This window comes from Sapajus apella, unplaced genomic scaffold (genome assembly GCF_009761245.1).
Source record: "Sapajus apella isolate SASKATOON/1434 unplaced genomic scaffold, GSC_monkey_1.0 scaffold2, whole genome shotgun sequence".
In the NCBI taxonomy this organism is placed as follows: domain Eukaryota; kingdom Metazoa; phylum Chordata; class Mammalia; order Primates; family Cebidae; genus Sapajus; species Sapajus apella.
The window spans coordinates 22,993,328-23,016,684 of record NW_022436942.1 but is presented as its reverse complement, the minus strand read 5'-3'; the positions used below and the strand labels follow the sequence as shown (position 1 = coordinate 23,016,684).

At 43.6% G+C, this 23,357-nt stretch overlaps 1 protein-coding gene across 43 annotated transcripts in view; it reads left to right on the top strand.

Moving 5' to 3' along the window:
- The first annotated feature begins 503 nt into the window (after window positions 1-503).
- PCBP2 (poly(rC) binding protein 2) overlaps window positions 504-23,357 on the top strand; it is a 25,716-nt gene continuing 2,862 nt past the window's right edge. The window contains exons 1-16 of one of the 43 annotated variants that reach the window (XM_032292380.1): window positions 504-833; window positions 3,175-3,321; window positions 3,785-3,808; window positions 3,900-3,932; window positions 4,491-4,607; window positions 7,234-7,365; window positions 8,816-8,944; window positions 10,299-10,385; window positions 13,171-13,263; window positions 14,367-14,408; window positions 15,615-15,687; window positions 16,194-16,232; window positions 17,158-17,213; window positions 18,913-19,082; window positions 19,560-19,626; window positions 21,809-21,981. In XM_032292380.1, coding sequence (XP_032148271.1) covers window positions 3,253-3,321; window positions 3,785-3,808; window positions 3,900-3,932; window positions 4,491-4,607; window positions 7,234-7,365; window positions 8,816-8,944; window positions 10,299-10,385; window positions 13,171-13,263; window positions 14,367-14,408; window positions 15,615-15,687; window positions 16,194-16,232; window positions 17,158-17,213; window positions 18,913-19,082; window positions 19,560-19,626; window positions 21,809-21,823 — 1,146 coding nt within the window. In that variant the 5' untranslated portion in view covers window positions 504-833; window positions 3,175-3,252 and the 3' untranslated portion in view covers window positions 21,824-21,981. Of the gene's footprint in view, window positions 834-1,303; window positions 1,432-3,172; window positions 3,322-3,784; window positions 3,809-3,899; window positions 3,933-4,490; window positions 4,608-7,233; window positions 7,366-8,815; window positions 8,945-10,298; window positions 10,386-13,170; window positions 13,264-14,366; window positions 14,409-15,614; window positions 15,688-16,193; window positions 16,233-17,157; window positions 17,214-18,912; window positions 19,083-19,559; window positions 21,615-21,808; window positions 22,604-23,357 lie in introns of those variants that run through there. The other 42 variants (XM_032292248.1, XM_032292245.1, XM_032292244.1 and 39 more) reach the window with 42 other exon arrangements.

The window sequence follows — 23,357 nt, the reverse complement described above, 5'->3', positions numbered from 1 at the left end:
CCAGGATGGTCTCGATCTCTTGACCTCTTGATCCACCCGCCTCGTCCTACCAAAGTGCTGGGATTACAGGCTTGAGCCACCGTGCCCGGCCCTGTATCTTTCTTTTTAAGACTAAGGAATTGATGTAATGGTCACCTTTAACGTGACAAGTATTTTTCCCTTTCTTTTTTGAGTATCCTTGTAGATTACTGGGATTTCTTCATCCTTTCTCATCCTCTTTCCACCCATCCCTTTTTCCTCTTCTCCACTTCTTGATCCATGGCGACTGCTCCCTCTCCCCACTAACGCCTGAACTTTCCAGCCAGTCCGCTAGGGGCCACTGGTTTCCTTCCAGCCCCCCCGACGCTCCCTCTCTATAGCAGTTCGCCGTTTGCTAGCAGCCATTGTCTCGCTGGTGCTGACGCTATCCAAGGAGCCGCTCTAGGCTTTCGGGAGGCCGTCTGCATTGCGTGGGGAAGCTTTGGACGACGCAATCGCCTCGCCGGCCCCGGGGCGGTTAGCGCTTCCGGGGTCGAAGGGTGCGCGGGGTTGAAAGCAGGCCGCTCCGCCCCGTCCCCCTCCCAGACCAGCAGAGGCAGCAGCCGGAGCAGCCGCAGCCTGCGCCCTCTCCCGCCCGCCCGCCCTCCGCCCGCCCGCCCGCCCGCCCTCCGCCGCCCTCCACCCGCCCCGGGGTCTCTTTCCCCCTTCCTCCTCCTCCACCCCCCCCTTCCTCCTCCGCCCGCCCGCGGGGCCCCCCTCGCCTTCCCGCCCGCCCCTATTGTTCCGCCCCCGGCCTCCCGCCCTTCCCCTTCCCGCCCGCTCCCCTTTTCCCCTCAGTCGCCTCGCGCCTGCAGGTAAGCCTAAAAATTTCCCCTGCGTCCCCGGCTATGGTTACAATTTCCACTCCTGCCTTCTTAGCGGGCTCGGGTCCTGGTCACGAGCCCCGGTCTTGCGTAGTCCCGCGTGAGCGCCTACCACCTCACTGTGCCTGGCCGGTCATTCACGCGAGGCCCTGGCTCTGGCGCGGCCTAGTAGGCCTCGCGCAAGGCCTACCCCCTCCCCCCGCCTTTTCCCGGTGGCGGCTGCGCAGGAGTCAGGGAGGGCGCGCGCGCGGTAGGGGGGGGCGGCGGTGGATTTGTTGGTTGTGGGGGGTGGGGGAAGGCGATGGCCGGCTTGCTGGCCGGGCGGGTGAGCGCGGCTCCCCGCGGGGGTCAGGCGCTGGCGCAGCCACACGAGGAGGCGCTACTAGTCCGGCCCCTCCCCCTGGATCGCAGCGCCCCCCCCCGACCGAACCGTTTATTTTTCCCCCCCTCTTCTTTCTTGTCGAGGGAAGGGGGGGCTTTTTTATCTTAAGTGGAAAATGCTTGGATGACCGAGGGGAGAGGGGTCTGCGGAGTTAACTAAAGAGTAGATGGGCTCCCAGTTGCCGAGTTAATCAGGACGTTTTTCGTGGTAACGAATTTTTAAATTACAAAATGCCTGCCGATGTAGACCCAGACCGAGCTATTTATAGAAGGGGTATTGGACAGCAGTATTAGCAGATGGATTGCTGGAATGGGATACGTTTGTCTTGACCAAGTCGGGAGAGAAATTCGACAGATTTGTTGGATTACTAAGATGGTTTGGAGTTAGAAATGCATCTTTGTACTTTACCTAAAGAAATGGCTTCAAATAGGTTTCCTGGATTTTTTGTTTTTTGGGTTTTTTTTTTCCTTTTCGAAGTTGCGTTATTGTGATATTTGTAAAGGGCTTCTTATTAAATCTGCAAGGGGGTGAGGAATTAAACTGCCAGATTTTTACCATATCTTATTTAAAAAAGAAAGCCATTCTTGTACACCTAATGCTTCTTTCCTCACCAAGCACTGGTTTTCCATAAGTGAAAAGTGTTGAATCCTGGGATTTTGCCAGCAATTAGTTGTAATCTGAAAATAGGGAAATGATGTGCTTTGGGGATGCACTTATATAATCACATTCTTGGAGTAGCCAGAGGACAGTTTGCCATATACAGAATGGTGTGACAGCCACTTAAGCACCTAAGATATTTAGGGTATGGGCTTTTGTGTTAGAGGAAAGTTAACACAGTGGCTGGTTTTGTGAAGGAGGAAATCTAGCTGTGGGAGGAGAGAGATGACATGTTGAGTTTTAAAAGTATGGATACTTAAAATGTCATTGGGGACATTCTACAACTTGGGAGAGAGGTCCTTTTTAAAGATAAAGGAGGTATTGAAGGCGAAGGCATATCCAAAAAACAAATTTTCTTTGTACACATATCTAGTTATTCCAAAGCAGAAATGTTAGGAACAATGTTAGGAATTGTTTCATAGGTGGGAAAAAGGCCATCCTATATAGGAAAGGCACATTGCTGCTGTTCCTAAAAACAGAAATTTTAGCAATGCCAGTTTTACATTGATTTCCTTGGAAGGAAATTTAAGATTTAATAGACTTGAAATAAAAACTGGATGGCAAACACAAAAGCAAGGAAAACATCTCAAATCTGAGTTACTGTCAAGATGGGCTGGAAGGAGGAATAGGAGAAAAGGACTCAAGTGTACTCAGTGTATTGAGTTATTTTTCAGAAGGGAATGTGGAACCCCACCCTGCATGGAGGGCATCTCAGACAATGCCTTTTCAGTGATTGTGTTGATCTAAATCTTCTAGAAACCATTTGGTGTTAGCCATCAACGTTTGAAATTGGTAATGTGGGATACATCTCAATTTCCTTATCTAGAAATTGCTACTACTAAGAAAATTTACATGTGCTCTCTTTCGATTTCAACTTCAACAGCATGCTCCCCAGCAGGGAAACAAAAGGTTATTTGCCCTCACTGTAGTTAGAGGTTTGCTCTCATGATTTCCAGGTGTTTCTGAATTCTTTGAAGCTTTTTTTGCTGAAGGACAAGTGGTGCACGTTCAGCAGTTCCCTTAGAACCATTGCCAATTGAAGGAACCTTCCTCGTCCCCAGAGTCAGCGGAAACCCTGTCAATGAGAGGAACTGGAGAGTTGCCTTCTACACTCTGTAACAGAACTTGAGCTGTAAATGTTGTCATGCAGTTGTGCTTGGTGTGTTTATAAGTCTGACATACTGACATTTAAGGAAAAGTGTAAAGTAGAAAATATTGATAAGGTGAAGATAACTTGGGAAATAATAACCCTTTTGTTTTCCTCCTCTAATTTTGGTCATGTTTGCATTTTAGTTTTTGGCTTTTACCCCCCACCAGTGACCAAAGACTTGACCACTCCCCAGAGTCCAGCTCCCCAGAACACTGCTCGACATGGACACCGGTGTGATTGAAGGTGGATTAAATGTCACTCTCACCATCCGGCTACTTATGCATGGAAAGGTATGCTCCAGCTTGGGAAATTGGGTCATAGTAACTGCTAGGGGAGGGGCCAGGAAGAGCAGACATGCATCTTGGAGCTCATCAGATTAGCACTGTGGGGCATCTGGCTTTAGCATATTTCCCTAATGGAGTGTAGTGGGAAAATGGACAGACTTTACTAGGAAGCTCCACTGAGCAGGAAAGGCTTAATTAGAGGCTGGAGCCAAAAACTGTCTCAATCTGGAAGGTAAGAATTTTCTCATGGAGATTGCTTATAGCAAGTCCCCTCCCCCCAATAAATCTTCAAAACTCATTCTTTTGGGGTAATAATTAGCATAGATGGTTGGTTGGCTGGATAGTTAAAATTCCTTTTCATAATGAATACTTCATTAGAATGCGGAGAAAAAGGAAAAATAAAATATATTTTGAAAAAGGAAAACTTGTGAGTTTCCTCTTAACTGATAATTAGTTTTCTCCATTGCAGGAAGTTGGCAGTATCATCGGAAAGGTAAGACAATTTCACTTCAACTCTAATTACCATTTAGTCATTCTGGATTGAAATAGCAGTTGGAGCTCATGCTTGACTTTTCCTTTTACAGAAAGGAGAATCAGTTAAGAAGATGCGCGAAGAGGTAAGTTATGAAAGACTTGAGATTGTTAACTTTGGGAAGTGAAAAACCTTTAAAACAAGTGAAAATTCTTTTTCAGAAGTTAGAGGGAAGAAGCTCTTGGCCGGGCATGGTGGCTCATGCCTGTAATCCAAGCACTTTGGAGGCCAAGGCAGGCGGATCACTTGAGGTTGGGAGTTCAAGACTAGCCTGACCAACATGGTGAAACCCTGTCTTTATTTAAAAAAAAGAAAAAAAAAGTTCTCAGTAGGGGAAACCTGTATTTTTTTCTGCTTGGTTATTTGTAATGATAATCTGGAAAGTGCAGTTTTTTTGTTTGTTTTTTATTTGGGAAGTGTGGTTTTGACAAGTCATAGAATTCATTCAAGACTTACGGCAGCTCCTGTAGGCTATATTTGAGGATAGACATGGAGGAGTGTTTGAAATGATGCTGACTTTGCCTTGCATCAGGATTGTGTACATTGGCAGCTCCTTGTCCTTCTTACAGGGTGCTATACATCCTGTACATACTCAGATCTTCTTTGTCTGTTTAACATCTTTTGGCTCTTGTTTCCTATCTAGAGTGGTGCACGTATCAACATCTCAGAAGGGAATTGTCCTGAGAGAATTATCACTTTGGCTGGACCCACTAATGCCATCTTCAAAGCCTTTGCTATGATCATTGACAAACTGGAAGAGGTTTGTTTTCTCCCATTCCATCATCCTTCATTTTTAAGTGCTTCCAGAGAGCTTGTTGGTTTTCTAAGCTTTTTAAATTCAGGGACAAACTGGACCAGAATACTCTGTTAATGGGTCCTTAGCTTCCTGCAGCCTCCCACAAAATTGGACCATTTATACTTTAAAGAAGTCACTTGAGGCTGGGCACAGTGGCTCATGCCTGTAATCCAAGCACTTTGGGCCGCCGAGGCAGGCGGATCATGAGGCCAAGAGATCGAAACCATCTGGTCAACATAGTGAAACCCTGTCTCTACTAAAAAAAAAAAAAATAGAAAAATTAGCTGGGCGTGGTGGTGTACGTCTGTAGTCCCAGCTACTTGGGAGGCTGAGGCAGGAGAATTGCTTGAACCCGGGAGGTGGAGGTTGCAGGGAGCTGAGATCACGCCACTGCACTCCAGCCTGGTGACAGAGCGAGACTCTGTCTCAAAAAAAAAAAAAAAAAAAAAAGTTAATTGAATCGTCAAAACTGTTCAAATTTTGCCATGGACTTAGTGTAAATAATTTGCGTGAAAATCATCTGTTGAAGGTATGCCAATGCTTTGGTGAAAGGCTTGAGTATACCAAACTAATATGGTTTACCTGACTAACACTGTAAACACAATCTTTCAATTCTGATGGTCTTAGGTTAAAAAGTCAATCTGCTTACATTGTGTCAAAATTATACTCGTTGGGAGAGACTTGGATAATACTTAGCAGAGGTCGTTTCAAGAGGAAGTTGTTTTTCCCCCACCAACCTTCAGAGGCTAACCTATTGTCCTAGGTCTTGTGTTCAGTCTCCCCCTTTCCCCCTTCTGCAGTAATGCAGCTAATTGTGCAATTGATACCACAGGCAGAGGAGTGCTGCTGCTTTAGTGGTTGGTACTTAATGGTGCCTGAAATCTTATCCTTGCCAAGTTTAGAAATGTTATCTTTTGACCTCCAGGACTCTATTAAGTCCAGAACTCATGGCTTAAAAAACATTTAGGAAACACACGTTTTAGTTTTTTTCTTTAACAAGAATGAACTTGAACTAGTTCTGTTCTTTTTTATACTTCAATAGTTTTTTGTTGTTGTCGTTGTTGTTTGAGGCAGAGTTGTGCTCTGTCACCCAGGCTAGAGTGCAGTGGTATACTCGTAGCTCACTGCATCCTCCCAGGCTCAAGTGATCTTTTGCCTTAGCTTCCTGAATAGCTGGGGCTACAGGTGCATGGTAATTTTTTAGAAATCTTTTTGTTGTTGTTGTTGATATGGGAGCTTGTTACGTTTCCTGGGTTGGTCTCAAACTCCTGCCCTCACGTGTTCCTCTTGTCTTCCAAACTGTTGGGATTACAGATGTGGGCCACTATTTTTTAAATTATTTTTTGAGCCAAGGTCTTGCTCTGTTAGCTAGGCTGGAGTATAGTTGTGTTGTCATGGCTCACTTCAACCTTAATTGCCTGGGCTCAAGCAGTCATCCCACTTACGCTTCCCCAGAAGCTGGGACTACAGGCACGAACCACCACGTCTGGCTAATTTTTGCAGGTTTTGTGGAGACTAAGCCTTCCTATGTTACCCAGTCTGGTCTTGAACTCCTGGGCTTAAGCAATCCTCCTGTCTCAGCCTCCCAAAGTGCTGGGATTATAGGCATGAGGCACTGTGCCTGGTCTTTATTGAATTTTTTTTTTTAAATTTTTGACAAATCTAGAAAGCTAGAGTATGAATTGTTTATTCCTTAACCAAGTAATAAACTTGTCCTTGACTTTAGGGGTCTTAACTGCTTAAGCAGTTGGTTTCCAGGTCTCTAGTTATTAAGTGATATGTAAACCACTTAATTTTTACAAGGCTAAATTTAACTAGGTTAAAACCGTGACTTTCTGGATACAATATATATTTATGGGAAATACTTTAGGCTTTGAACTAATACAGTTTTTTCATTTCAAATCTATGGCTTTTTTTTTTTTTTTTTTTTTTGGTGGCGGGGGGATGGAGTCTTGCTGTCACCCAGGCTGGAGTGCAGTGGTGCAGTCTCGGCTCAGTGCAACCTGTGCCTCCCAAGTTCAAGCAATTCTCCCGTGGCATCCTCCCGAGTAGCTGGGATTATAGTCATGAGCTACCACACTCAGCTGATTTTTGTGTTTTTAGTAGAGATGGGGTCTCAGTATATTGGCCAGGTTGGTCTCAAACTCCTTGACCTGAAATGATCCACCTGCTTCGGCTACCCAAAGTGCTGGGATTACAAGTGTGAGCTACTGTGCCTAGCTGTATTTGATTTAATTTTGATGTCAAGTTTTGTTGCTCATTGCCTGGCTAGGTGTAATTGCAAAACAGATTATCACTTTTCTCCCTACCAAGTACATTCCCCCGGGGTAAAGGAAAATATATTTATGGCTAATTCTGAGGAGTTTTTCAAGAGTTTTTATCTTTACATCAAAAATGGTTTGAGAGTTTATCAAAAATAGTTACAGATAAACTTTACATTTTTGATGTAAAGTTTTTATCTTTACATCAAAAATAATTTGAACCATTGTCTGTGGTGGGTTATGACTTCACATGTCCTAAGTGGTTCTTGAATGGCAGCTACTCATTTCCAAGGACCTGCTTATCCTTCTGGTGTTCTTTCTTTCTGTAGGACATAAGCAGCTCTATGACCAATAGTACAGCTGCCAGTAGACCCCCGGTCACCCTGAGGCTGGTGGTTCCTGCTAGTCAGTGTGGCTCTCTCATTGGAAAAGGTGGTTGCAAGATCAAGGAAATACGAGAGGTTAGTGACTCATGCTCCTTTTAGAAATGATAACTATTTGTTCCAAATTGGCTCTTTGTATGGCTAGGAAAAGTTAGCAATGAAATGAAGATTTTTATTAAAATTACAGTTCCAGAGGATTACAATGTGATTGTATTGAAAATAAAACTATCATGCAATAGGATTATTTTGCATAATTCATAGATTTTAATCAGCATGAGAAAGTTAATCATAATTTTCAAGTATTACATATAACAAGTGTCCATTATTTTTTTTGGCAACATTTTCATGTCTCAAGATAACAGATACAGTAGCAACAGTTTCCTTTTTTTTTTCTCTCCTGTCACCCCAGGCTATAGTGCAGTGGCTCAATCTTGGCTCATTGTAGCAAAACGTCAGCCTTCCCAGGCTCAGGCGATCCTCTCATCTCAGCCTCCAGAGAAGCTGGGATTATAGGCTTACACCGCTACACATGACTAGTTTTTGTAATTTTTACAGAAATGGGGTTTTTCTGTGTTGGTCAGGCAGGTCTCAAACTTCGACCTCAGGTGATCCACCTGCCTTGGCCTCCCAGAGTGCTGGGATTAGAGGCGTGAGCGCCCCCCCCCCGCCCCGTTTTTTTTGAGACAGGATCTCACTCTCACAGGCTGAAGTGCAGGGCATAATCATGATCATGGCTTACTGCAGCCTTGACTTCCTGGGCTCAGATGATCCTTCCACCTCAAGCCTCCTGAGTAGCTGGGACCATAGGCGCACTCACGATGCCCAGCTGATTTTTGTATTTTTGTTGTAGAGACAGGGGTCTCACTGTTTTGCCCAGGCTGAGCTCCAGAGATTAGACTGTCCTGGTCTCCCAGAGTGCTCAAATTACAGGTGTGAGCCACCGTGCCTGGCTCCTACTTCCTGTTTAACTATGGAAGTTACAATTAGGGAAGATCTTAATTGTGTCTAGAGGTTATTGAATTTGGTGTTGGAATGAAAGTCCATAGCTTCTCATTTGAGTTTTTGGGAGCCTGTTGTACATGGCATGACAACAGAGATCTTAATTTTGTTAATTGCTGTATTCTGAGCACTTGGCATGGTACCTGGCACATAGAATGGACTTGATGTAGAAGATATTTATTCAGTAAGATAATGAAAGGTGGGTGATATTTGTGGCGCTTTTGCTTTGCCCAGAGAACTATCATTAGTTGAGAGGAAGCTGTCTAGAAGGACCTTTTGCTTGAGAGTAGGTTAAATTTAGGCTTTTATTCAGGCTTATTCTTGTCTTTCAGTGGCTAATTTATTTTTAACTCCAATTCATTAAACAGTTCTATCTGGAAGAAGGGAGGAGTAGGACAAAAAACAAAAAGGGAAGATGGGAAATGGGATAAATATCCGCTAGAGTTTTAGACTCTGAAATTGCTGCTGGGAGGAATTGGAAGAGCATGAGCTGTTTTTCTCTGATTCTGAATTTCTTTTTACTCCAAAGAGTACAGGGGCTCAGGTCCAGGTGGCAGGGGATATGTTACCCAACTCAACTGAGCGGGCCATCACTATTGCTGGCATTCCGCAATCCATCATTGAGTGTGTCAAACAGATCTGCGTGGTCATGTTGGAGGTAAGCCCTCAGGCTCATGCTGAGAATGGGGGGAGGGCGATTCTGGGGACAGAAGGACTGTGTTCTATATTTAGTAAGACTAGAATTAAGTGAAGCTGTTAAGGCTTCCAGTGGGGGTGGGGGTAAAAGGTTCCCTGAGTTCATATTTTCCTTCCCCTAGCTTTGACTTTTCTTATGGTCTGTGAGCAAAAATAGAAACTGCTAAGCAGCAGTGATCTTTTGGTTCACAGCAGTTGTAGCAGAGTGGGAGGGGAAGATGCACTACATGGACTGAAGAGGCCAAAATGTATATGGGTTCCTTAGTAGCTGAGTTAAATTATTTTTTTTTGAATTACCATATTTGGGTTACATGGAAATTTGACATGCTCTTTAACAACTTGTCACTTTGTAGCAGGGTATTCAAAATGTTATATAGAATAGAAAAATATGATGATGTTTCCGAATGACTTATGAGGTCCTGATTATGTATTATTATTCTATTAAAAGAATAGCAAAATTCAGGAAAATTAAGCCTTTTCAGATTTGTAATATGGAGTTGGTTTCATTGGTGAGAAATGAAACTGGAATTTTTCCTTTGTTTTTTGTATGTGTGTGTGTGTGTGTGAGACGGGTCGCTCTGTCACCCAGGCTGGAGTGCAGTGATGCGATGTTGGTTCAGTGCAACCTCTGCCTACCAGGCTTAAGTGATCCTTTCACCTGTCTCCTCAGTAGCTTGGTCTACAGGCACGTGCCACCACACCTGGCTTATTTTTGTTACTTTTTGTAGAGACAGGATTTTGCCATGTTGCCCAGGCTGGTCTTGAACTCCTGAGCTCAAGCCATCCACCTGCCTCGGCCTTCCAAAGTACTGGGATTCCTGGCATGAGCCACCGCCCCCAGCTAGAAACTGGAATTTTCAAGTAGAGATTAGCAAAACCTTGATTGGAACTTTGAACTATTTATAGATAGTGTCTATGTTATTCTAGACAAAACATTTGAGTACTACTTTATTTCCAGTTTTGACTGTATTTTCTATTCAGGCCAAAAAATGTAAACTAAAAACTACCAACTAAAATGTATATGTTTACACAGTTTTTCATGTTCATTAAATTTACTTAAAACTTTGGAAATAGTGCCAAAGATTATTACAAGCATATCTTCCTTGATGAGAATTAGTTTGAATTGTAGTACTTGGAGTTACTGCATTAAAAGCAAATAACTTTTAGTACATAATTTGAGATTAGGTCTAGCCAGAGACAATTTGGTGTAGGTAAGGGGATGGAAATAGTTTTTAATTTAACTGACCTGTGTGAGCTAAAGCCACACAGCTGAAGCAGCTTTGAAACCTTATCTCTTTTTGTTTTTTTCCCCTCTGACTCTCTCCCAGTCCCCCCCGAAGGGCGTGACCATCCCGTACCGGCCCAAGCCGTCCAGCTCTCCGGTCATCTTTGCAGGTGGTCAGGTAAGAAAATTCTTATTGGTGGGCTGGAGTGAACAGAGATTATGTTTGAAATGTCAACTTTGCCAGCATCACACCAAACCACTCTGCATGCTTGCTGAAACCTATACTCTGGCCATAGTTTGACCTGCTTTTAGTTTTATTTTTTGTACTGGAGAAAGCTGTGAATGCCTTAATTCTTAGCAGGCAATGGAAGTTTTGTAGGCACTCGGAAGAGGTAACTTACTTGGTTACTTAAGGCGGGTTGGGTTAGAATTGCCTCACTGTCACTACTGTCTCTCCCTATCCCCACCCCATCCATGTTTTATATGTGTGGGGTGATATTTAGAGGTCTAAATGAAAGGTAGCAAAGAGTTGGACCTCTGAAGGAGATTCTGGATGGTGGTCTCAAAATTTGGGGGTCCTGAATTTGAGTGTCCTACAAACTTCCCCTTCCCTCCACCTCACCTCCCCTACTCCTACCCCTTCACTCCCAAACTCCAGTGTGTTGTCCCCTAGGCTCTTAAACTCATAAACACTGGTTTGAACCCACATGGCATAACTGAAATCAGCTGGGGTAAGAGTTCAGTATGTAAGAATAGAAGGGGGGTGAGCATGTTGGGCTGTGGTGCTGTGACCTTTGGTGTTAGAGTAAGAACACCAAAGCACCCCCTTGGCCTCTCCCTGCTCCTTCCTCACCAACCTAAACTCTTGATCTTTGGCACATGAACTATTCTGAAGTTAGATTATTATGACCGAAGCATTGATCAGGACCATGGTAGTCCTATGCTCTGATTGTATTTGAGGAGTAGGTAGGTCAGTTTTTAAAATACAGTTGGCCCTTTGTGTTTGTGGGTTCCACCTTCAACCTTATGTCAGATCAAAAATATTCAGGGAAAAAATGGGTGGTTGCATCTGTACTGAACATGTATAGGCTTTGTTTTGTCATTAACATAGTATAAAAAGTATTTAGTATTTATATTGTATTAGGTATTATTAGTAATAGAGAGATGATTAAAGTATATGGGAAGATATGCTTAGGTTATATGCAAGTACTACACCATTTTATATAAAAGACTTGAGTATTGGCTGGGTGTGGTCACTCATGCCTGTAATCCCAGTACTTTGGGAGGCCAAGGCAGGCGGATCATCTGAGGTCGGGAGTTCAAGACCAGCCTAGGCAACATGGTGAAACCCCGTCTCTACTAAAAATACAAAAATTAGGGCCGGGCGCGGTGGCTCAAGCCTGTAATCCCAGCACTTTGGGAGGCCGAGGCGGGTGGATCACGAGGTCAAGAGATCGAGACCATCCTGGTCAACATGGTGAAACCCCGTCTCTACTAAAAATACAAAAAATTAGCTGGGCATGGTGGCGCGTGCCTGTAATCCCAGCTACTCAGGAGGCTGAGGCAGGAGAATTGCCTGAACCCAGGAGGCGGAGGTTGCGGTGAGCCGAGATCGCGCCATTGCACTCCAGCCTGGGTAACAAGAGCGAAACTCCGTCCAAAAAAATTAGCTGGGCATGATACATACCTATAATTCCAGCTGCTCGGCTGACAGAGGCAGAAGAATTGCTTAAACCTGGGAGGCGGAGGCTGCAGTGAGCTGAGATCACGCCATTGTACTCCAACCTGGGCAACAAGAGTGAAACTCTGTCTCCAAAAAAAAAAAAAAAAGACTTGCATATTCATGGATATTTATTTCTGTGGGGGGATCCTAGAACTAATCCCCCACTGATAACCTAGGAACACCTAGGGACGACTGTATTGGGATTCAGGTTAAAATAGTGTCTGATTTTGGTAGCTACCTAAACAAGTGCATTGCTCAAAATACCTTTTCCCACTTGGGGCTGGTCTGTTATAAGCATATTTAGTTAACTAGTTTCATCTTATTTTGATTTGGGAGCCATTTAGAGGGCAAGCATAAACTTGGGAGTCCATCTCATTCACATTCTGTTGAATTGTCATAAAAATGAACAAGTTTTTAGGGATTTAGTTGGTCCTGTAGTTATCATAGCTACTTTTACAGGAAAGTTGGTCAGTTATGTCACAGTATTACCTTGAGTTAGTACCTTGCTTTTAGCACTAGCCTTGTACAAACTGGTTTGGCCAAAGGGCTCTCAGTCCTAGACAGTCAGAATTGGGCAGGATAAGCAAAGGCCCAGCGTCAGTGTAGCCAGGAGGGGTTAGCCTTTGGAATTTTTCTTTCCCAGGAACTCCAGGTTCCTGCTCTTCTGGATTCTCCCACTCACCTTTGGAATATAGAGTCCCATACTGGGTGGCAGCAGTCCTCTCTGCTTAAAATTCTTCCTTCATTTCCTTTTTTTCCCATCCCCATCACACCTCCCCCTTCATACCTCTTTGCTTCCCTACCTTCCTCCCTCCCTCACCTTTATTTAGTTGACCACCGTCTAAAAACTTGCAGTTTCTTCCATGAGTGGCCCTGTCATGGATCGTTCCCACAGGCCTTTTTAAATATACAATGTCCACAGATGGACCTGTGTCTTTTGTTCCTTTGTGGCAAAGTGGGCTCTGTAGGGGTTCAACTTAATCCCACACTGACTAGGAGCTGGCATCAGCTCTGTTGCCCCACCCTTTCATTCTTACTGAAAATAGCCCAATTGTGCAGTGTGAAATCTGCCACTAGGTAACTTTTTTTTTTAAATTCACTGATTACAGCTCGTTTCAAATTGTGTTTGAGCTCCTTTTTAAAGGAAAAAAAAATAAACTTTTTTTTGTGTGAATTTCATGCTGGTGACAAGGTGCCGGATTGACAGCCCTGGAGACTGAAATCCTCTATTTATCCACAGGACAGGTACAGCACAGGCAGCGACAGTGCGAGCTTTCCCCACACCACCCCGTCCATGTGCCTCAACCCTGACCTGGAGGGACCACCTCTAGAGGTGAGAGGGGATGTTCAGTCTCCAAGGCTCACTCAATCCTTCCGCCTCAGCCGAGACTGCCAACACGCGGGGGGCCAGTGGCGCTGGTGATTTTTGGTGCTGTGGACACCACCTGTCCACGGGGACCTGGACTGACCCCCCCAACCTCATTTCACCCAGGCCGAGTAGCCCACCAGATGGTAACACCAACTTTTTTTTTTTTTTTTTTAATTTTTTTTTTTTTTTAATTTTTTTTGTTCAACCCCTCTTCCCTTCTCCCACTCCTACCCCATTTTCACCTTCCTTCCACCCCCACCTGGGTATACTTTTGGGGGTACTGGCCACTGTGATGTGAGAAACTTCACATCCTGTTAACCAGCCACTCCTTCCTTCCCTTCCTTCCTTGTTCCCTTTTCCTTTCCTCCTTGTTCCCCACCCCATTGCCCTGAAGACCCAGCTCCCTTTTTGGGAGGTTCTGTTGTGGGGGGAGGAGGGCATAGTGGGAGCTGCAAGTGCCTTTTGTGGAGGGGAGGTGGGAGAAGACAGGAATTAGAACACAGTGGTTTTTGTGTACCTGTGATCAACTCCCTAGTTGTTAGGGACTCAGCTAGCATCCAGTGTTTTTAAGGTCGTTAGGCAGATAGAAAAATAAGTTGGGGAAAAAAAGAAGTGTTTCAAAACATGCCATGTAGGTTTGTGCAGATATAGATCTCCCACATCACCACAATTGGTAGAAGGGTTGGGGTGGCGAGGGAAGAGACCATTATTCCTCCTATGCTATCTTATATACAGGGAGGAAGAGTGGGGCTTGGTCAATCGAGGCATTGCTAATCTCACTTCCCACATTTTCATTAAGAAACAGTTACATATATTTTGCCTTTAATTGCAGGGAACTTGACTACCTTTATAGGATCCCCGGAATAAAGTTATATTTAGGGTTCAAAGAAGGCCAATTTGGGTCTGACCGTATTTGTGAGTGAGATTCCATCTACTGCCTCAGTCTCTGGCCTCCCCCATTCTGTAATTCAACTCTGGCTTCCTGGCTAGTTGATACGTCTTTTTCCCCCCACTGGGTGGCTGTCCGTGATTGGTTTTTAATAGGAACTGTTTTCCTCCTTTTGTAGGCCTATACCATTCAAGGACAGTATGCCATTCCACAGCCAGATGTAAGTTTTGTTTTCACTTCTTGTTTTGAAAAGCTCCCTCTCCCATCCAAAATCGTCTCACTCCTTTCTCCCAAGTAGCCAGAAGTGAGTTGGGTCTTTGTTTTCTTCACAAGGTCAATCCCATATTTCAGCCCTTTAATCAGGGTAATGCCTTGTTTGCCTTTTGACATTTAACCCCTGAAATTTAATTCAACATATTAGCTTCTCCTTTCCCCTGTGTTTCAGATTACCCTGTCTAAAAGAGAAATGTTCCATGGTATACTGTGATTTGTTATCTCAGGGCACAGTTTAAATTGACATTCGGACTGTGCTTCCTTGCATGCTCTTCTTTCCATGGGGGTATTGGGAGGTTGGGTTTGCCCTTGGGTACTCCTCACTCTGAGGTGACAATTTTCAAAGTATTTGGAGGGATGGAGAAAGGGCTTATTTACACAGAGAGGGTTAGGAACCTGAACATTTCAGAATTAAACCTTTCTTGCCACTAAAGCCTCCTATTTAAAAGTGCTGGTATTTAGACTTCAAGGGCATTTCTTTCTGCACTTTTCTTTTATCTTTACTAACCTTTTCAGGTACTGAGTATTAGACTTGGGAAGTCAAGTTTGGGTCTTAGTTAGTGGTAGGCCCCAGGAGAGAGGAAAGTAGACGTAAAGAAGGATTATTTTATTATAGGACAGTTTATATAGATGAATAAAAATAGCTGTAGTAGTCAGTGGTGGCAGTGATGGGACTAAACCCAGTATGGTTTCTTAACTTCTCTCCTCCTTCCAGTCTCCCTGCCCCCCTCATCTCCTTCCCTCTCCCCAGTACTGATGAAACCCTGCATGGTGTGTTTTCCCTGGCACCACTGCACAGTTTGTTTACCTAGCCTGTCTGTGCTTGTCCCTGTGGCAACTGTTGCAATGGCTGCAAACTACCTTCATTAAGTAGCCCACAAGGGGACGGTCGTGGGGCAAGTGCTGTTGCTTTTCTATTCACACACCCAAAATGCGCTCATTCTCTTAGAGACACCCTTTCTATTTCTAACCCTTACCCTTCATATTCTGCCAATCCTCAGGATTGTGATGTAAACCCCATCCCTACCCTCTGTTGTAGTTTGAGTAGTAGAGTCAATTTTGGGGATCAGAACCTGCATTTTCTCATTTGAATGTGTTTGAGCCCTGGCTCTGTTAAATCTTCTAATGCCAACCTCCTGTTTCCTCCTTGCAGTTGACCAAGCTGCACCAGTTGGCAATGCAACAGTCTCATTTTCCCATGACGCATGGCAACACCGGATTCAGTGGTATGGATACCTCAGTGTTTATTTCTGTAAGGTGTAGTGCAAGAGAGAGGCCAGTTCCAAGGTCTCAGCTTGACATCTGTTTAAAACAAACTTCGTTATCCAGCATCCTGCTGGTTTAAACTTGCCTGTCTACTATGGCTAAGCCCAAGGAGGTAATGTGTTTGTTAACGTGGTTTTCATTTGGGGTCAGTTATTCTAAAAGAAAAAATAAAAGCCCTGGAAGGTTTGGGGGTGAGGTTTGGGGATGCTTGTCAGGTAAAGGGTAGGCTGATATTTCTTTGAGCCCATCCTGACTGTTGCCCCCTTGATCTGATCAGCACCCCCTTTCTCTCCACCAGCAATTCACAGGCTTGGGTAGAGACCATCCATTTGTGCCAAATTGTGTAGTGTTTTTTTGTTTTTGTTTTTGTTTTGTTCTGTTTTTGGGGCTTTTCTGTATAAGGAATAACTTGTCCGATAGGGTTAGGATGAGACCACCAAACTCATTTTCACTTGTATCTTAACAGGCATTGAATCCAGCTCTCCAGAGGTGAAAGGCTATTGGGGTAATGATTAAAAAAAAAAAATCTGTAGTATTCTACTGTTATATTAATAAACTGGTGGGAGTCTTGTTTCACTGCCCATGAACCATACCAGCAACATGCACATGGCAGAGAGGAGCTGAGAGAGCAAAGGGGTGGGCCTGGTGCCCCCAAGGGTCCCTTGATGGATCTGGCCAACCCCCTTCTAAAAATGTTGAGACCAGCAGCCATAGCTGAGATCAGGACTAAGCTTGAGTGTTAGCCAGCTGACCTGGTTCAGTCCAGGTGCTGTTAAAGATGGGTATGGGTATTTGCTGATGGGTTTTTTTTTTTTTCTTTTTCTTTGTAAAACGAAAGCCAGAACAAAATTATTGAGCCAAAAGATAGGGAGTACATCTGGAGAAATGAAGTCCCCTCACCTGACTGCCATTTCATTCTATCTGACCTTCCAGTCTAAGTTAGGAGGATAGTGGGTGGAGGGCGTTAATCTGATAAAGGTATATTTAAAGCAACTCTGCATGTGTGCCAAAAGTCCATGGTACCCATTAACAGGCATAATATTGGCACTGGTGCTAGTGAGCATCAGGTGAGATACAATATGGAACACAGTAGGAAAGGGGTAGAAGTACAGAAGGACTTGTTTAGATTTTGATCCTCTTTGAGGATACCACCCTCCCTTGCCCTTGCTTCCATACCCTATCCCTAATAGTCTGGGCTTTGCAGGAAATGGCATGAAATCAGCTCTTCTGAGTGTACAGAAGAACCTTTCGAGCATTATTTCTACACCCTTCTCCCCCACTCTTTCCTCTTTGGGGGCTTCCAAGTTAGTGATGAATCCTAACAGCCAGTGCTGGGTTTCCAGTTTATTTCCTTCTGTTAGTTTAATGTGCAAGTTAGTGGGGTTTTGAATGCTGTACATTGAATTTCCTTGCTCTCTTCTGTCTTTTAGCAGGTTTGGATGCATCTGCTCAGACTACTTCTCATGAACTCACCATTCCAAACGATGTAAGTGTAGTTAGGGTGCATGGGATGAAAATAAGAAAATTGGTTTTAAAGAAACAGACATGTTTTTAGCATGTCCTGCTATTTTTAATTTATTTATTTATTTATTTATTTTTGAGACGGAGTTTTAGTCTTGTGGCCCAGGCCGGAGTGCAGTGGCGTGACCTTGGCTCACTCCAACCTCCGCCTCCCGGGTTCAAGTGATTCTCATGCCTTAGTCTCCCGAGTAGCTGGGATTATGGGCATGTGCTACCATGCCCGGCTCATTTTGTATTTTTAGTGGAGACAGGGTTTCTCTATGTTTGTCAGGCTGGTCTTGAACTCCTGACCTCAGGTGAACCACCAGCCTTGGCCTCCCGAAGTGCTGGGATTATAGGAGTGACCCACCTTGAACTTCAGGCTTAAGAGATCCTCCCATCTCAGCCTCCTGAGTAGCTGGGACCACAGGTGCCACCACTAAGCCAGGCTTAATTATTTTTGTATTTTTTTTTTTTTTGTAAAGACGGGATTTCACCCTGTTGCCGAGGCTGGTCTCAAACCTCTGAGCGCAAATGATTGGCGCACCTCAGCCTACAGGCCTGAGCCACTGCCCCCCCCCACCAGAGTGTAGTGATTCATGAACATTAGATCTGTGCTGTCCAAGGTTATATGATAACCAGTAACCACAAGTGGGTATTTAACTTGAGAATAATAAAATGACTGTAGTTTCTCAGTCTCCCTTGCCACAGTTCAGGTGTTCAGTAACTACATATTACTGTTTACTATTGGACAGTGCAAATGTAGACCAGTTTTCTTTTGTTGTTTGTTTTTACCTTTTACCAAGGCAAACACACCTTAGGAATTGGCCAGAATTCTTGTGAGTATAGTTAGGTGGTAATCAAGGCAGGATGACTGAATGTATTGCTACCTTTATTTTTAGCTAAGTTTATTCTTGGATTGGCTCTGGTTTATTTTGTCTTTGGAATTAATACTCTGAGGACAGAAATAATGAAGAGCTGATACTTGGACCTAAGAGTGAGTTGTTTCAGAACTGGCTCTCATCATGGGTGGTTAGACTCAAGAATGGGTCAAGAGTTAATTGAGTTTTTTGATCAAAAGTATATGGGTAAAGGGTGTAGGATGAAGTTGGGCTTGGTGGTATGCACCTATAATCCCAGGTACATGGAGCACAGAGGGACAGAAGCTGAGGTGTGAGGATGGCTTCAGCTAAGGGGTTCGAGACTAGCCTGAGAAACAGTAAGACCCTGTTTCAATTTTTTTTTTTTTTTTTTAAAGGGCCAGGAATGGTGGCTCACGCCCGTAATCCCAGCACTTTGGGAGGCTGAGGCGGGCAGATCACTAGGTCAAGGGATCAAAACCATCCTGGCTATCATGGTGAAACTCCATCTTTACTAAAAATATAAAAAGAAATTAGCCGGGTGTGGTGGTGCGCGCCTATAGTCCCAGCTACTCAGGAGGCTGAGACAGGAGAATGGCTTGAACCCGGGAGGTGGAGGTTGTGGGTGAGCTGATATCGCGCCACTGCACTCCATCCTGGCCACAGGGTGGGTGAGACTGTCTTTAAAAAAAGGATGTTAAAAAAAAGTAGTTTCCATTGCCGTTTTCTGTGACCCAAGTTGTAGGAGCTAGAGGAGGGGGTGGGATTCTTGGACTTAGCCGTGCAACTCTAATTCACTGTGCCTTGATTTTTTTCTCCCTTAAGTTGATTGGCTGCATAATCGGGCGTCAGGGCGCCAAAATCAATGAGATCCGTCAGATGTCTGGGGCGCAGATCAAAATTGCGAACCCAGTGGAAGGATCTACTGATAGGCAGGTTACCATCACTGGATCTGCTGCCAGCATTAGCCTGGCTCAATATCTAATCAATGTCAGGTAAGACTGCCCTACCTTTTGTCTTATTCATACCAACACAGTAACATGTGTTGGGGAAAGCTGCAGTACATTATTAAATATAAGATTACATGGGGAATGGGTAGAGATGGCCAAAATTTGTTTGCTAGCCCTACTTTCTTTGAGTGTAGCAGAAAAAGTAAACAAATTGCAATAAGTTTGCAAGGGGTCGGGGAGGGAGGAACAGAGATTGACCGAATTTAACTTGATGGTTTGGGAAGTGGAAAGAATGGCCCATGTCTTTAATAATAGGAGAATCTTCTGGCTAGAGCACTCACTGACAGAATCAAATGTGGGTCTTTCTTGTTCTACATAGCATATAGACTACTCTTTCTTTGATTTGATTTGGGGTCCAGAGCACCCTTAATTGAATGACAGTGGAGTAATAGGACAGCAAGGCAGTTTCTTGGAGGCAGCAATTATCATTTATTCTGGAAACACCCATTTTTCTCATTGCACGTGTTATTGTTCAAAGCTTGTGGGAATGTGGGAAGCACAGGTATGGAATGTTTTAGAGAAGTGTGAAGTATGTTTTTTATCTCACCCCTCCCCCAGTCTCATCCCTTAATGACTTCCTGAAGGGTTTTTTCCTCTTACCCACAGCTAGCTAATGTTACTACCCTCAGAATTTTAGGACAATGGTCACAGTCAAATGGGATCCTACAGTCATTTATAGTACTTGCTTTCTCAACTCTTGAGTTTAAGTTGGACCTTTAATTGCTTATTAACATTTTAAAGCATTGTTAGCCCTGAGGCCCTTAGGTCCCTTTTAATGGAGAGTGTTGTCTAGTTGTCATTTACCTTTCTTATAAGTGTCTGGTCTCTTTGTCATAAAAGTTTTGCATGAGTTCCTGAAACTACTATGGGGAAAGGAATTCATAAATATGAGGTCTGTATTGTCATGCTTGTACTGACCATGTATGTATGCTGTGGTTAGCCTAGCTAAGAGCTTACCATTTCCCCAGTAGCAGTCTGACTTTTGCCTTAGGTCTCTCCATATCTTGAGGTGCTGCTACTCTTGGTATAGAAAAGCTTTCCCATTCCTAGATTTGTTTTCTTGTCCATCCACTAAGCACACTAGGTCCTTAATGTTCAGAATGAAATGGTAGTACCAAAATTTTACATAGAGGTTGTTTGCAGAGGTGCTTTTAATATAAACGGGGTTTCACCTTGTTGGTCGGGCTTGTCTCCACAATTCCAGACCTCAAGTGATGTGCCTCCCAAAGTGCTGGGATTACAAGAATTATTTTTCTTATTCTGACTAGGATTTTGGAGGGGAGTTTTCAGTGGCAACAGTCATGTTTTTGAAAGCTGGAATTTGTTTTGTTCTTTTGATAGGCTTGCCCTTCATAAAATTTAAATGTGACCTGCTTGCCTAGCCCCTGCAATAGGTCAGTGGCTACATTGTAAGGAAATAGAATTCTCTAGCCAGAGTCACTCTTTTCAGGATCATTCTTATTGAATGGCAGTTCAGGATCATTAGGGTCAGTACTTTTCAGAGCTTCATCTAACACCGAAGCAAGGACTATGCATGCACAAAGCTTATTCTTTCTCACCTTGGTCCAGTTTAAATGCAGAAGTCAGAAGTTGTTTTTTTTTTTTTTTTTTTCCCCCCTCCATTTTTTTAAGGCAAGGATTTTACTGGCTTCTGAGCATTTTCTCCTGTCTAGATTTTTTTGTGGTGGCAGTCTGAGTCCTTTTATATAGTTGGTGGAGATTTGTAGTCCTCTCCTTTATGGATTGCAGCTGTCCTTGGACATAGGTAAACAAAATGAGGTTTTAAGGGGAGCCTTTCTGCTCTTGAAGACGTAGGTTTGTGGGCTCAATTGTCCAGGCAAACTTCTCAAATATAAGTAGTTCTGATTTAGTAGACACATACAGGAATTTGGGAGACACATATCCTTACTGTTCTGTGGAGGTTATTTTAGGAGTAGAAGCAGCAGCATTTTCACTTTTTAAATATGAATTTTTAGGTGATGCTTGAGTTTCTCTTTTCCACTTCTGAAAAGTCCACATTAGAAGTATGATCAGTCAAAAACAAAGAATTTCTTATACCACCTCCCACCAGAAAAGCTTTCCTAGTTCTTATCTACACTTCTGTTCTCAGCATTTTTCTTTGAAAACACTGCATTCTTTGAAATTTGAAATTAGTCAGTGACCTACTTTGGATTCTTGTCTCCTTCCACCCTAATATTGGTTTGTTTGTTTTGGAAATGTAAGCAGACTTTAATACTACAGCTGGAAGGATTTTTTAAAATTGTGTTTATAAATACTCAAAGCTCCATAAGTAATTTCGGGTTAATTGATTTTCCATTAGAATAGGAAATTGACATTTGATTGGAGGAAACATTTTTTCTTTGTTGGGTGACTGATGAGTATCTTTCATTTTCTACCTGAAATCATTCCTTCAACATCTGGGTTGGGTCAGTGTGTCAGGTATATGGAAGTACGTGCTCTGTGATTTGATTTCTCTGTCAGCTTTTTCTATGCCAGTTTTTAAGTAGCTTTGTGGAATGGAAGTATACATATTTAGAGGGTGGGACACAGGCTAAAAGAGAGCTTGTCACAAGTTGATACCAGGATTTCCTAATTGTCAACCAGAGGCACTTACTGATATAACTGAAGCAGTTTTTGTCCTGTACTTATTCCCTTTTGTGGTCTTCCCTTCCACCCACCCTTTTTTTTGTTCCTTTTTTCCTCTGTTACAGTTTAGAAAACGCTAAACCCTCCTCCCAGGCAGCCTCCGTCACGATCCCTGATCACCTCAGCATCAACCTCTCTCAACCCTCCACCCCTTCTTCTTCTTCCTCCTCCACCACCACCCCCTCGCTCGCCACAGCGGGGACCTCCGACGCACCCTCCAGCCTCCCCAACCCTCTTCCGACCGCCCCTTGTGTCTCCAGTCTGCTTGGCATGAAACCCATCCCTCTCCTGGCTCTAAATGTTGTGTCTGCTGCTAAGGGTACCGGGGCTTCAGCTACCACCACCACCAACTCTGCCGTGCCATGTGTAACTAACAAACTGAAAGGCGAGAAACAGAGATTCTCTCCCTACTGATTGCATATCTTGAGGCACCTCCTCCAGTATTATTTGGTTCATTTTGTTTTCCTTTGTTAACATTGGTGAGAATGAAACTATTGTGAGCTTGTTACCTTTTCCTTTTTGCTACTTTGGGGGATAACTGGGTGGGGGTGGGGGGAGTGGTAACCCTTGTTTAGGTTTAGGCCATTTCAGCTGAGTGCCTGTTTCAGGGTCTGACTTGAATTCTTTATCTAGAGCCACAGTTTACTCTTCTTTCTTGTTTGTTACCTTTTCTTTGTAGTTATATTCTGCCTTGCAATATAACAATGTGTTAGGCTCTGTGTTAATGAATAAAAGCTTCTCCGTTAACCTTTTTTTTTTTTTTTTTTTTTTTAAAGAATTATTTAATGATTAAGCTATCAGCAGGCCTTCTTGGCCATATTTGTGTTTCTAGCTGTAATAAAGTTGGCGCAGTAAGAACCCTAGTTCACTGTGTGCTGTGAAGGGTAAAGGGTTGGGGGCTTGTGACTTGTGGCTCTTCAACCAGAAAGCCTGTATAACTGACATGGGCTTTTGGAATCCCAGGTTAATTTTATAGTCCTTTGTCAATATTCCCACAAAGAGATATGAGCCTATGGCAGTTTAGATCCTGAGGGTCCTCTGTAATTGGCAACAAGCTTCATTAGTGAGGAGGTTTATCTGACTTCTCAAATGGCCTTACCTTGCCAGCAGCAGCTAACAAGGTGTTCATCCCAGGTTTCCTCTGGTGAATGGTTATCATGAGGATCTCTTCCAAGTCATACATTCAAAGAACATATTTTTTTTACCCAGAATGAAGAGGAGGGGCAAAGTGGCATAAGTCTAATAAAATTAGGCAGCTACTGTCTGCTCTGCATTCCTCTGAATTAGCATTATCCCTCTTTGTGACATTAAGTATATCTCAGCCGCCAACCTGTGACATTATCCACAATTTGACATGATGCCATCCACTCATCCTAAACCAACTCTGATAGTCAACCAAGTTTCTTTGCACTTTTTTCTATTCCTTGCTGTACCCTTTCTCCTCCCCACCAACACTATCACAAGTAGGAAGTGACATGCTTACGTTTGGAAGAAACCTTAAGGAACAACTAATCTGTGATACACGATCCCCTCATTTTGCAGATTTAAAAAATAGAGGCCCTAAAGAGAATTTAAATTCATAGATTATGAGTGACTAGCCAGGACTAACAACTT